We start from the raw sequence: 12,733 nt of genomic DNA, 5'->3' as shown, positions 1-12,733 counted from the left end.
CAAGAGTGTATCATTTGCCTACTCTCTCTTTTTAGTTTAGACAAAATCTTAGACTTTTTTATTCAACAATGGCACGTCTCTGATATGTCACATACAAAATCTCTCTATTTTTTGATAAAAAAAGTTATTGTTATATAAATATCAATAAATTATTTACATTAATACATGAATATAAATAAATATTACTACTAAAAATTAAACCTCAAAATCATGGATTCAACTAACAAATATAAGTTGAGATATCCACCGAAAAGTTTTCCATATTTAATTACTTATTTTCTTTTGATTCACTCATTTCATATTCTCTTAGTCAATGTAATTATTTGAATTATTTCCCCTAATCCATTTACCAATTATCAATTATTGCAAATGATTTTAAGCAAAGTATGGTTTTTGTTAGATATTATCTTCATTATTTAAGATATTTTAAAATAAATAACAAAAATTAAGAAAGTTGGTTGAATTATTAAATTTGTTAATTATTTATATAATTTTATAAATTTATTTTAAAAAGAAATAATTATTAATATTTGTGTAATAGTAGTGCAGAATACGAACAAAAAAATATGCACCACAATTGTAGATATATAGATAAATAATTTATTTATTTAATTTAAAATATAAAATTTATAAAATAAATCAAAAAAACTAAAAAAAAAAGTCTTATATTTTGAAATATAACAAAATTTAACTAATTTCTAATTTCAATTTTTACATACATATTCTAAATAAATCATATCCTATATTTTTGATTTATTTCAATATTCAATATATACATATAGAATAATAGAATACATATTATTCCATACCTAAGTCCATGTCTACACAAAATTATTGATACGGTACTTTGTTTAATTCACATCCCTCCAAAACTTCATTTCACCACTAATTCTCAAATGGGGACCCATTATAACATTTTTCTTATATTTATATCATACTCACTGCCATACACTTCTTCCATATGCCCCATACTTTGATCATCACTTTCCCTCCACAGCAAAAATCATTCTCCTTTCTGCTCAAACTTTATCACACACCTTTTTCCTCATGGCTCTCTTTCTCTTTGCTATTTTAATCTTAATGCCATCTTATACCAATGCTTATTGGCCACCTTCACCTGGTTACTGGCCAAGTTCAAAGTTCCAGTCTATGAGCTTTTATAAAGGTTTTAGAAATCTTTGGGGACCTCAGCACCAAAGACTAGAACAAAATGGATTGACAATTTGGCTTGATAGAAACTCGGGAAGTGGATTCAAATCGGTTCGGCCGTTCCGATCCGGGTATTTCGGTGCTTCCATTAAGCTTCAACCTGGTTATACTGCAGGAGTCATAACTGCTTTCTATGTAAGACATGACAATTTTTATCTATATGTTTGGATTGACAACGAAATCGGTGAAATCACAGTGTATGTGATTCTGTCGAAGTCGTTATTCATTCAAACATGCAATAATGGTTTAGATTGTTGATTATAATTAGTACTAATGATGATTAATTGTTGGATTATTGGCAGCTATCAAACAATGAAGCACATCCGGGTTACCATGATGAAGTGGACATTGAGTTTCTAGGGACAACATTTGGAAAGCCTTATACTTTGCAAACGAATGTTTATATAAGAGGGAGTGGTGATGGGAAAATTATAGGTAGAGAAGTCAAGTTTCATCTTTGGTTTGATCCTACCAAAGGTTTTCATCACTATGCTATACTTTGGAGTCCTAAGGAAATAATGTAAGTCACTCTATAATTCAACTATATTTCTAAGCTTATCAGAATGTGAAATTAAATACATAGACTATGAGTCCGGTAATATTGATTGTGATTACTACGGTGTGAATTAACTAAAATTTGCTCTTTATCACAAAAACGGTGAATAACGGTATCACTATCAGCACATTTTAATGGTGTGAATTAACTAAAATTTGATCTTTATCATAAAACGGTGAATAACGGTATCACCATCGGCACATTTTGATACTGTTTTGTTGCGGCTGTTTTTGTGTTAAAGTACTATTTTTTAATATTAAATACATAGATTATAGATTATGAGTGATAGTCTAAACAAAGAATTCACAATTAAGCTAGGCTTATTTGTAGGTGACATTGCATGATTGGTCTTAATCAATTTTGCATCAAAGTTTAGGCAAAACTGATTAGTCTTTTGGAAAATGAAAGTTTTTTTGTTGTTTAAGGGAGTGGAAAATGAAAGGCTAACAATATAAATTTCTCTGAAATAAAAGAAAAAGGCAAATAGGAATGTGACAGAATTAATAAAAAACCATATAGAAAAACAAAACCAAGGTCACATGAATGGCACAAAAATCATAACATTGACACTAACACCCAGCTAATAGAAAGTGAAAAAGTAACATTAATTTATTCAAGATTGGTTAAACTATAGGTAACATAACATTGGTAGAAATGATTTATACTGACAATGAGTAACGTGTCAGATTCCTAGTGGATGATGTGCCTATAAGGAGGTACCCTCGGAAGAGTGACACAACATTTCCAATAAGACCAATGTGGCTTTATGGTTCAATTTGGGATGCTTCATCATGGGCAACAGAAGATGGAAAATACAAAGCTGATTACAAGTATCAACCATTTGTGGCACACTATACAAACTTCAAAGCTAGTGGTTGCACAGCTTATGCACCTCGGTGGTGTCGGCCGGTTTCGGCTTCGCCGTATGGTTCTGGTGGATTGAACTCACAGCAGAATAATGCAATGAGATGGGTGCAAAGGTATCATATGGTTTATAATTATTGTCAAGACTCAAAAAGAGATCATAGATTAACACCTGAATGTTGGGGTTGAAGATTATATTTTTTGCAATTTTTGGGGGTGTCCCAAAAAAACAAAAATACTGTTGTCTTGTGATCTTTTTTGTTTGCTTGTTTGGGAAAAGTTTTCTTTTTTACTTTGTGGGGGTGATTTGAGGTGGGGGCCCTCTCTATTGTGTGGTTTTTTTTGGCTCTGTTACATTTATTTTATTTGGTGTATACTGCATCAAATGGGAAAAAAATAGAAGGGAGGAGAGAGAAAGGAATAATGTTAGTGAATGTCCAAGAAAAGCAAAGTGGACAATTATGTATGGGTTGGTAAATGTGGCACTGTTGAGTGCAAATATTATAAGCATACTCTAAATTTTATAACGTTATTGTCCTTTTACAACGTTATTGTCGTTTCAATTCAACGATGAAAATGAGAGCACCATCATAAATAAGCAAGGTTCTGACATGAAACTTGATTATCAATGTCGTCTCTTGAAAAATGTCTGTTGCAAAGTGGACAATTATGTCTTTTCAAATTGAAGTGGAGTGGTTAGAATGTAACATACAAATCAATTTGAGTTGTCGATTTTGAAAAATATGACCCAAAGACTCGGATCAATCTTCATTGATTTATCCTGATCAGTACATTCGTTGTCCTTAATGATAGATTTATCCCCTAGTCAGAAATATAAATATGATCATTTCAGGCCTAATATATAAAATATAGGAATAATTACAATAAAAAAAATTAGGAAAATTATAAATATCAATATCACGGCTCTAGTATATAAAGTATAGTACTAATAATTACAAAAAGAAATACCCTTGCAAAATAATAAATATCTCAACTACTTTAGGGACAGCTAGAATTCTGAGAAACAAAACTAGACAAAAAAAAAACCAACATCTATGAATCAAAGTATAGAACTACTGTCTCACTGGAGATTGGTACGGAATAGCTGCAATGAGTTCTCAGTTAAACAACCAAGCATTCCATGGCTAGGTGAGTACCTAATATCGCGGACCTGAGCAGGCATTTTGAATTGTTGAATAGTTCTAAAAGATGGCAACTCTTGCAAGACCAAATCGCATGTAGCTTCATCTACGGATGCAAATAATCTATTTTGATTCTGAGTGTCTATAATTACACTTTTTGGTAGTCGAATATCACTGACATTGGCATTCGAGGAACCCATCTTTTGGTAATTATCCCTGTCAGTTCTGTTTAACAATACATGAGAACCCTGTACTCCTTGTCCAGTAACATAAGTAGGAGGGGGCCATGATTGAGAAGGAGGCACCTCCACAGCGGAGTTGAACTTTGGACGGTATGAAACAACAATGTCATCACTGCTCAGGCAATAGGCAAGGGATATACAAACTCCTTGATCATAATCATCGGGATTATAAGGCTCGGGAAAAACAAACCTTCACATAGAAAAAAATGGAGTATTAAGAGAGGTAAATAAATATATCATAAACTTTATCCCAATAATTGCTTCCAAAATCAAAACTGGCCTTATAGAACAAAATTATAATTGAAAAAAAAATCCATCATATGTTATCTCATCATACTTATTTCCAATAAAGCAAAATGTGAATTTCCAAAATGCAAAAGAAACTGTCTAAAAGATTTGGAGATTATAATTTTGAAAAAGGATGCTAAACTACCATGCAAACTTCAGGAACAAAATAAAATACAAAATAAAACTGTACATCAAAATTGAAAATTCACAATAATTACTGGATATAGACTAAACCAAGCATAAAGGTAATATCCATAAAGTTCAAACAGCCTACCGTTCTTCAGAATCAATGTTCCATTGACAAGGCCCGATGGCAGAGGCGGATAGGATGCTTCTGGCACCAGAAGGAAGACTCGATGTTTGTGCAAGAGACTGCAAACTGTGAACAGGGTTGCTAGTTAACCCAGCTAAATATTTTAAGGGTCCTGCAGTTTGTCTCGTGTCAAACACCAGAACAGAACCATTCTGCGGGAAAGGTATACAACGATTAGCACTTAAAGTTCTGAGATCCAATAAATACAACAACAAAAAATGCTGACCTGTAGTCCAGCATATACGTAATGTGTATTGTTACGATCCCATGAGCAGGACCAAGCAGGAACCTGGAATATGATTATCGCAAAGTTATAAACCCCACATGAAAACTGACTGGTGAAGATTGAAAGGTTTAATAAACATCAGTAGCGCATGTTTGGTATCACGATAGATTTGCCTAAACCACAATGAACCATCATAACTTAGCAAAAGCTACACTTAGCTTCTACAAAATCATGGTGACTCGTCGTGATTCTAGAAAACTAAAAGTGATACCAAACAGGCACTTAGTACAACAGGAGAAAAAAGATATAAACATTTAGTATTATATAGAAGTAAATCTATTTCAATAATTAGGTGGGAGCATTTTCTGTCATTTTGTAGGGTTAACAAAAATCCAAGCTTCTAAAGCAAGGGCTTTCAGCCTCCTAAAAAATTTATTTTTCATGGATTAAAAAGCCTCAAGAAAAATTCAATAGTATTTTTTCATGTATTATTAAAAGGCCTCAGAAAATTAAAAACATTCGAGCACAACAAATAAAATAAAAAGTCTCACAAGTATAAAAAGATATACTAACTGACATGCTTAATTAAATACTTTGTATCTCAACAAGCAAGAATTAAAAGTAAAATCTAAATAAAATTACAATAAAAAATATTATTATCAACATTAAAAGGCCGCTATTTTTTTGTTAATGACTATATTTAGAGTTTGCTTTAGGCTTCAATAAATGTTGGGCCAACCCCGAGAGAAATACTATAATTTTAAGGATAGCTACTTATGCAAGTAACAACAGCATCCACTGCAAAATAAAATAACTCTAATTTATAAGTGCCCATTACTTACACAAGTTAATGGATACTCATAGTGGCTAACTCTTATTTTTCAAAATGGCACCTTCTTGGCAGTTCATTTTGGATTTCTTTTACTTAATTTAAGGATACTCATACTCAGCTTTTACTCTCACCTCTTCTTCTCACCATTTTAATCTTTAATAATAAAAATAAATCAATGTGCCCGATTTTATTAGGAGAATTTTAGATGATGATGTAAATGGAATTACTTTCCCTAGATTAGTGTTGTTACTTGTTGTAGTTTATTTTGTTTTTGGGCTATGTGTACTAGTATATTGCAATATTATTCTAAGAAACCACAAAGCATAGAAGTTATAAACTATTACAAACAGATTTATTATAACTAAATCATAATAATTGATCAAACTTCTACCTGTAGATTATAATTGAGAACAGTGGTGCCACTGTCAAAGCTGAAACAACATGAAATACATTAACGAACAAATTTTACATCGTAAAACCAAATGAATCAGTACTTAATGCAACTATACCTGAGCACTGATAATTTCTTCCCTAATGAAGCATAGAGGGCCTGTCTATTATCAAAAGGAGAAATGTGCAGGTCTCTAACACCATTTGCAGATGAAGGCAGTACAATATCTTGCATCTCAAATGGAGATATTAAGCTCATCTAAAAAGCCAGGTTTCCATAAACACCGAAGTGAAATCAATCATTGAATAAAGAGACGTAAAAGCCAACATACAGATGAATATTTCAAATTCAAGAATCTTACTTTAGATAGCAAGTGCACATCACCTATTGCTTTTGGCTTATGTGCGATTAATACAATTTGATTGTAAGTGTCCATATCAAATATGCGAGCACCTTCCAGTTGAAATGCTTTCTAAGAACAGCAAAACAACTTAGTAAATAAAATTCGTTACCAAATAAACAGACTAGAACATATAATGATACTTAAAAAACAGACTAGACCATATAACAAAACATTTATATTATATTCAAAGAATTTGAAGAAAACATTCTACATGTGGAGAACATGGACACATCTACTTTGTTAATCCTGGATTACATTGCGTAGCATCAACCCCCTAAAATGCTATAACGGTATAGCGGATAGCAGGATAACCGCTATTATATAGACTAAGTGCGCTAAGTAACTATAAATACTCAAAATACACAATCAAAGAGATCATACTTTATAGTCAAAGAACCAATTATTTGTGAGCAAAAACATAACACTACTCTTCCAAGGGTTCAGATTGAAATTTATACCCTTTAAAAAAGAATTTAAGGAATTTATCCCCAAAATTCTAATAGCAGCTGCAGTTAACGGCTGCTACAACCGCTATAGTTGACAGCAGCTCGCAACCAATAGCGTTACCCCGAGCCCTACCACCGCTACAACCGCCATTGTTGACACCAGCTCGCAAACCAATAGCGTTAGACCGAGCCCTACCACCGCTACAATATTCCACTATAATGATTCTATAGCATGCTATTGACAACATAGCCCATAAAGTAGATAATAAGATAAAGAGAAAATGGCACACCTGAAATACAAAATTGCAAAATGATCCTTTTCCATGGGACATTGTGTTATAGTTTCGCTCTGCAAGATACATCGAGTAAACAATACAATGTGCTCAATGAAATAAACTGCAGTTACTTTTGGTTGACAGGAGGCATTTATTGTTATAGACAAAGAAAGGCATTTACTGAATTTTCAAACAATTATTACCAGATTCATATCCCCATTGAGAGTTCCCACTGGCATCCATTAATCCTGATTGTCTACTCTGCATATCTAGTACCAGCTGCTCCAAATAAGTATTTCTCTACATAACCAAACTTAGAAATTAAAACTATTTAAAAACACACATACAGAGAGACCCATAACTCATACGGCAGCATGAAATCATTAGAAATTAATAAATGAGTTATTAAAGCACCATGACAGCATAGTAACAAAGTAATTGGAAAAGTGAAGATTAAATTGTTGGCATTGTCTAAAATACTCTAATGGATCGGGTAGTGGAGCAAAGATGTCAGTAAAAACATGACACGGTCCTGCCAGATACTCCATATAGAAATATGGACAGTACCAGAAATAGATCTAATATGGAAAAGGGTTCTAATTTTTTAAAAACCACACTTTTTTGCAAACTAAGCAGCAGGTATCCATCCATCGTCATCATCATAAAGCAAAAAGTATACCTCCCTGAGATTCTTAACATCAAAATCCAATGCAGCTTCTCTCTTCTTCCATCCTACTTCTTTCTTGCGCCAATCACCATCCTAAGAACAGAAGTTTCAAATTTTCTTAAACAAAGACTAATGAAAACATAACCTCCTATATTCTAATCTAGGATAATCCCAGCCCATATAATGGAATAAAAAAACCACCATACATCAGAAAAAATCCATAAAGACATAAAAGACATCCTACCTTACTCTGAAGAGAAGCACATTTGGTCTCAAGTAACTGAATTCTCTGCCAACAGAAAAGAAGAATCAGACAAACAAGCTTCTTGAAATTTAAAACTTTCTTTTGATCTTAAAATTAAGATAACCTTCTGAGATTCTTCATCAACAGCAACTACTCTGGAAGCATAGAGTTTCCTCACATCCTTCATCGAACATTTCATATTACATTGAGGACACTGGAAGGAGAGAACACAAAATGTGAAAGTTAAACACCCTATTCCTTCTTCTTTTGCTAGTATATCAAATTAATAAAACAGGTTGCAACCAAACAAACACATTAGCCAATTACCTTCCCCGAATTGCTTCGCTGTTTAAGCCATTTTTTGATGCAAGACATGCCATAAATGTGTCCACAAGGAAGACAACTAAACACATTCATCCCAAAAAAACAACAATCAACCACAATTCAAACAATGTGCATATCCAATGATTTAATTATTTAAAAAAAATAATAATAAAATGTGAAATTAGGGTTTAGCATTGGCACCAGACGTGATGATCGCCATCATCGGTCCAAGCATCCATACAAATAGGGCAAATGAGGCCGTCAACCTCAGTGCGGTTCCAGTCAGTCTCTTGACTGTCGTCGGCGCTTTCGATTGGGGGTAAAGAAGACGAAGCCTCTCCTCCTTCAGTTCTGCGGCGTTTGTTTCTTTCGTCTTCAACTGAATTATGTCCTTCGTCGTCGAGAACAACTATTACTTCTTCTGATGTAGGATTCCGGAGACCGTGAGAAACCCTAGCCGACGGCACAGCGGGAACATACTCTTCATCATCTTCGTCTTCTTCTTCCTCCTCCTCTTCCTCTTCCTCTTCCTCGTCGCCGGAGTGTCCGTTAAATACTAAATTGACGAATCGAGGATCTGCTCCGGCATCCATGAGGTCTTCTCTGGTCGGAATTTCGGACTCGTCGGAGTTGCCCAAATCGATATGAAAGTAGGGCAAATTGTTGAAAGGGAAACTCATTAGTATGAGTTCGATGCAGAAAAAATAGGAAAAGAAGTAAGTAGACCTAAACAGTGTAACGACATTGCGACGGAGAAGGGTGGAGGCGTTTAAATGTTGCGAGGGGAAACCAAAGGCGCGGAAAAGGCCCACTAAACTCTTATAAATTTATTTTTGTTACTATATCATATACTTCCATGGCATATTCCATAATTTTAGAATATGTTTTTAAAGAGTTTATAACGTAATAAATATGTATATTTTATGCGTAAATACTTATTAAATTACTATTTGTGTGTTGATATATTAAATTGAACTTTTTATATTTTAAGATAAATTGATGATATTAATAAATAATCATTTAGAAATAATAAAAAATAAATAAATAAATAAATTTAGTATATTATTTTTATGGTGAATTCTAGCATGAAGCATCAAGTAAGTCCCTCACTTGTGAGTCATACAAAATACATATAAATTGATGATATTAATAAATAATCATTTAGAAATAATAAAAAATAAATAAATAAATAAATTTAGTATATTATTTTTATGGTGAATTCTAGCATGAAGCATCAAGTAAGTCCCTCACTTGTGAGTCATACAATTTATATTTTAAGATAAATTGATGATATTAATAAATAATCATTTAGAAATAATAAAAAATAAATAAATAAATAAATTTAGTATATTATTTTTATGGTGAATTCTAGCATGAAGCATCAAGTAAGTCCCTCACTTGTGAGTCATACAATTTATATTTTAAGATAAATTGATAATATTAATAAGTAATCTATTTAGAGATAATAAACATTAAATATATAAAGAAATTTAATATATAATTTTTATAAATTAATATCATTTTTTAATTTCAATAATAAATTAGATTTAATTATAATGAGAACAATTTCACTAAATTAGCAAAAAAAAAATGCAATTACATCAATTAACTTGTTTTAGCCTTGTTTTTAAAATTATTTGATTGTGTTTTATTCTAAAATAAAAAATAGAGAGATGTGAAAGTTGCAACGAAGTGAAGCTTCTGATGTAGTGGAGTAGGGATGTACTTGTATGATTAACACTCTAACGCTCAAGTCAGTATATGAAAGAATAAAGAGTATTCAGATTAATTGTGTTTGAAATTTGTTACCTAATTCAGCGTCATTTGCTATATGTAGGGGAGAGAAATAACGATCTCGTTATTTTTCAAGCGTGGAATGGAAGGACTGTTGATATGAATCATGTGTAAATCTCCTAGAGCAATGTATATGACAATCCTACGGTAAGGAGAAGATTCTAGAGACATAATCGGGTAGTCGGTTAGGAAGTTTTGACCTGGAACATGGTATCTTAAGGTGGTTGATCCATAATGAACATGGTCGACCTAGATCAGTTGTCCTCTAAGTCGTCATGCTTAAAGTAGCAAGGCGAGGGTTCGGAGAATTTCACCCTCGGCGATCGATCACCTTTACTTCGTGTTTTTACTATTGAGAATGACGAACGTCTATTCGATAATGTCATTATTAATATTTTTAGGAAATGAAACACTTGAGTGTTACATGCGTTAGATACGATCTTTGATAAGACATCTATCTTTTTGTATCATCAAAATATAAGTATAAGAAGAAATAAAGTCGTTCTCACTTGGGTCTCTCTTTTTATTTTATTTTTTTCTTCTTCTTGGGCAGTTATCTTTCCCTCTTTTGACATTTTTTTCTTTTTGTATTCAAGAAGATTAATGCAACATGGCTAAAAAACTGCAGAAGAATGTAAAAGGAAACAAGATTCAACATCTCCATGTGAAGGTTCCATATATTCATCCACTATGTCTGCTTTTGCCTAAGAGGGAAACTTGGATAAAGCTTTCTTTGAAGTGGGGGAACCGTCGCATTGGGGTTCCACCACCCATATTGGGGAGGATATAATATGTAGTGAGTATGGTGACTACAATATCCCTCTTTATGAATATCTCTTTTCATCCCTAGGGGTTCGCTTGCCCTTTACACCTTTCGAGGTTGGCATTTTTAATCAATAAATGATGGCTCATTCATAACTCTATCCTTTGAGTTCAACGTATGTAAAGGCTTCCAATATTGGTGTGAGTATCTGAATAGGAAACCTTCCACCACTTTGTTTTTTCATCTTTGTCGCTACCACTGCAATACTTCAGCTTGGCCAAAAGAATGAGAGTTGATTTCCTTGGTGCCGGCGATATGGGTTTTTGAAGACTTTTCTTAGTTATCATCTTTTGCTGACCGATTCTTCATGGTTACTCCTCTTCACCCCCTTGCTCGTGCAACCATTTACAAGGATGAGCCAGAAGTAGGGGTAAATGTAAGTCATTGTTCCCTCGTTGCGGGTCGACAAACCATTTCCTCCTGTAGAATGACACTTATATTTATAAAGAGGGAGATTTCTCTGATGAGGACTCGTATTAAAAGAAGAGACTGGTTGGCTTTGTCGATAACTTAGGTTATCTTTGAAGCATATTTCACTCAGTTGAGGCTGATAGGAAACGTTTAAAGCATTTGATCGACGTTCCATTGCTGATTAGGGCACGCTTTCACGAGGATCGTCGAATTTCCTTTGGTGAGTTTAAAGCTTCATTAATTCTTTTGATATTAATTTTCCCTTTTTGGTGCTTGTTCGGATAACCATCGTGTTTCCGTGTAGATGTAATGAAGGATGAAGTAAGGATATGACTCTTGAAATACGGGATACAACCACTCACCGTTGCAGTTGACTTTTCGCTTCTCCCGGAATTCCCTCGGGATGTTACCCTTTTGCTCGCCTTTCCGGGTTTGCAACTAGATCCTGAGACGGGTCACAGTCCTTCTCGTGAGTGCCAAGATTCAGTCTTTAACGATGATTGGGTGTTTTTTGCTAATCTTTATGGACAGGCTCTAGGGGAGGAGTTGAATAGTCTAGCGCAGTCTTCTAAACTAGCTTCCATTTCCCTAACTCTTGGTGGGTTTGGTTGCTGGGAAGCTCTTTGGATGGACCAGGCGTGTGAAGAGAAGCATCAGTTGGAGAGCAGTGTTAATATTTTGACTCTTCAATGCACAACGTATTTAAGGGAGTGTCATAAGGCTTCCATCTCTTTGAAAGAGGTAAGCAAAGCTCTGGCTCCGTTCAATTTCTCTAGCATTGCAGGCGGTTACGTAATACACCTGTAAAGGATGATGGAGAGGAAGACCGAGGCTTTTAATTCTGCCCATAAGGAGTTAAGTTTTTGTGTAGTCAAAATTCTTCTCTTACTTAAAAGTTGAAAGAATGTACGTCTGTGAGCCTTGGGGCGATTATAGAGTCTTTTGAGAACATGCTACAATATGTGGATTATTTTCACTATCCATTGGTTATTTCGAGGTAACAAATCTGGCCAGGTCAAATACTCCAAGATGGAAGGGTCATATATATTCCTGAGTAGGCACTTTATCCCACCCACCCCCTCATTTTGTTCGGCAAGAAAAGCGTTACGACATGGGAAAATAGTTGTATGTAATTATTATTTTTGTTGTTTGAGTAATGTTCGTCTTATTACATGTATAAGGTGTGTTATTTTACTATAAATATTATACTCCATCCGTTTCAAAATGAGTGTCGTTTAAGATTTTTGCACAAAAATTAAGAAATATAATAATTTTGTCATAAA

The 12,733-nt window shown here is 33.7% G+C and overlaps 2 protein-coding genes across 2 annotated transcripts; one reads left to right on the top strand and one right to left on the bottom strand.

Annotated features, from left to right (window-relative positions):
• The first annotated feature begins 944 nt into the window (after positions 1 to 944).
• Positions 945 to 3,175, top strand: LOC131610230 (probable xyloglucan endotransglucosylase/hydrolase protein 32). The gene is made up of 3 exons (XM_058882123.1): positions 945 to 1,344; positions 1,512 to 1,729; positions 2,452 to 3,175. The coding sequence occupies exons 1-3, from the start codon at positions 1,048 to 1,050 to the stop codon at positions 2,816 to 2,818; spliced, it is 882 nt and encodes a 293-aa protein (XP_058738106.1). The 5' UTR covers positions 945 to 1,047; the 3' UTR covers positions 2,819 to 3,175.
• Positions 3,176 to 3,523: 348 nt separating this feature from the next.
• LOC131610229 (uncharacterized) lies at positions 3,524 to 9,255 on the bottom strand. The gene is made up of 13 exons (XM_058882122.1): positions 8,624 to 9,255; positions 8,426 to 8,501; positions 8,223 to 8,312; positions 8,099 to 8,143; positions 7,867 to 7,947; positions 7,391 to 7,487; positions 7,203 to 7,261; positions 6,425 to 6,535; positions 6,182 to 6,321; positions 6,064 to 6,103; positions 4,841 to 4,903; positions 4,576 to 4,766; positions 3,524 to 4,203 (listed from the first exon to the last, which is right to left on the bottom strand). Exons 1-13 carry the CDS (start codon positions 9,100 to 9,102, stop codon positions 3,711 to 3,713), a joined length of 1,965 nt encoding a protein of 654 aa, XP_058738105.1. The 5' UTR covers positions 9,103 to 9,255; the 3' UTR covers positions 3,524 to 3,710.
• Between the last annotated feature and the right edge of the window lie 3,478 nt (positions 9,256 to 12,733).

This window comes from Vicia villosa, linkage group LG6 (assembly GCF_029867415.1).
Source record: "Vicia villosa cultivar HV-30 ecotype Madison, WI linkage group LG6, Vvil1.0, whole genome shotgun sequence".
Classification (NCBI taxonomy): Eukaryota; Viridiplantae; Streptophyta; class Magnoliopsida; order Fabales; family Fabaceae; genus Vicia; species Vicia villosa.
The sequence above is the reverse complement of the archived record's forward strand: the minus strand, read 5'-3'. Positions and strand labels throughout refer to the sequence as shown.

Bases quoted from the DNA above. Each gene is read 5' to 3' on its own strand.
- LOC131610230 (XM_058882123.1), top strand. From the start codon at position 1,048: ATGGCTCTCTTTCTCTTTGCTATTTTAATCTTAATGCCATCTTATACC. The intron at 1,345-1,511 runs GTAAGACATGAC...GATTATTGGCAG, and splicing joins GAGTCATAACTGCTTTCTAT to CTATCAAACAATGAAGCACA. The intron at 1,730-2,451 runs GTAAGTCACTCT...GTAACGTGTCAG, and splicing joins TGGAGTCCTAAGGAAATAAT to ATTCCTAGTGGATGATGTGC.
- LOC131610229 (XM_058882122.1), bottom strand. From the start codon at position 9,102: ATGAGTTTCCCTTTCAACAATTTGCCCTACTTTCATATCGATTTGGGC. The intron at 7,488-7,866 runs GTATACTTTTTG...TTGGTTATGTAG, and splicing joins ATGTTAAGAATCTCAGGGAG to AGAAATACTTATTTGGAGCA. The intron at 4,904-6,063 runs GTAGAAGTTTGA...ATCATATTCCAG, and splicing joins TTCTCAATTATAATCTACAG to GTTCCTGCTTGGTCCTGCTC.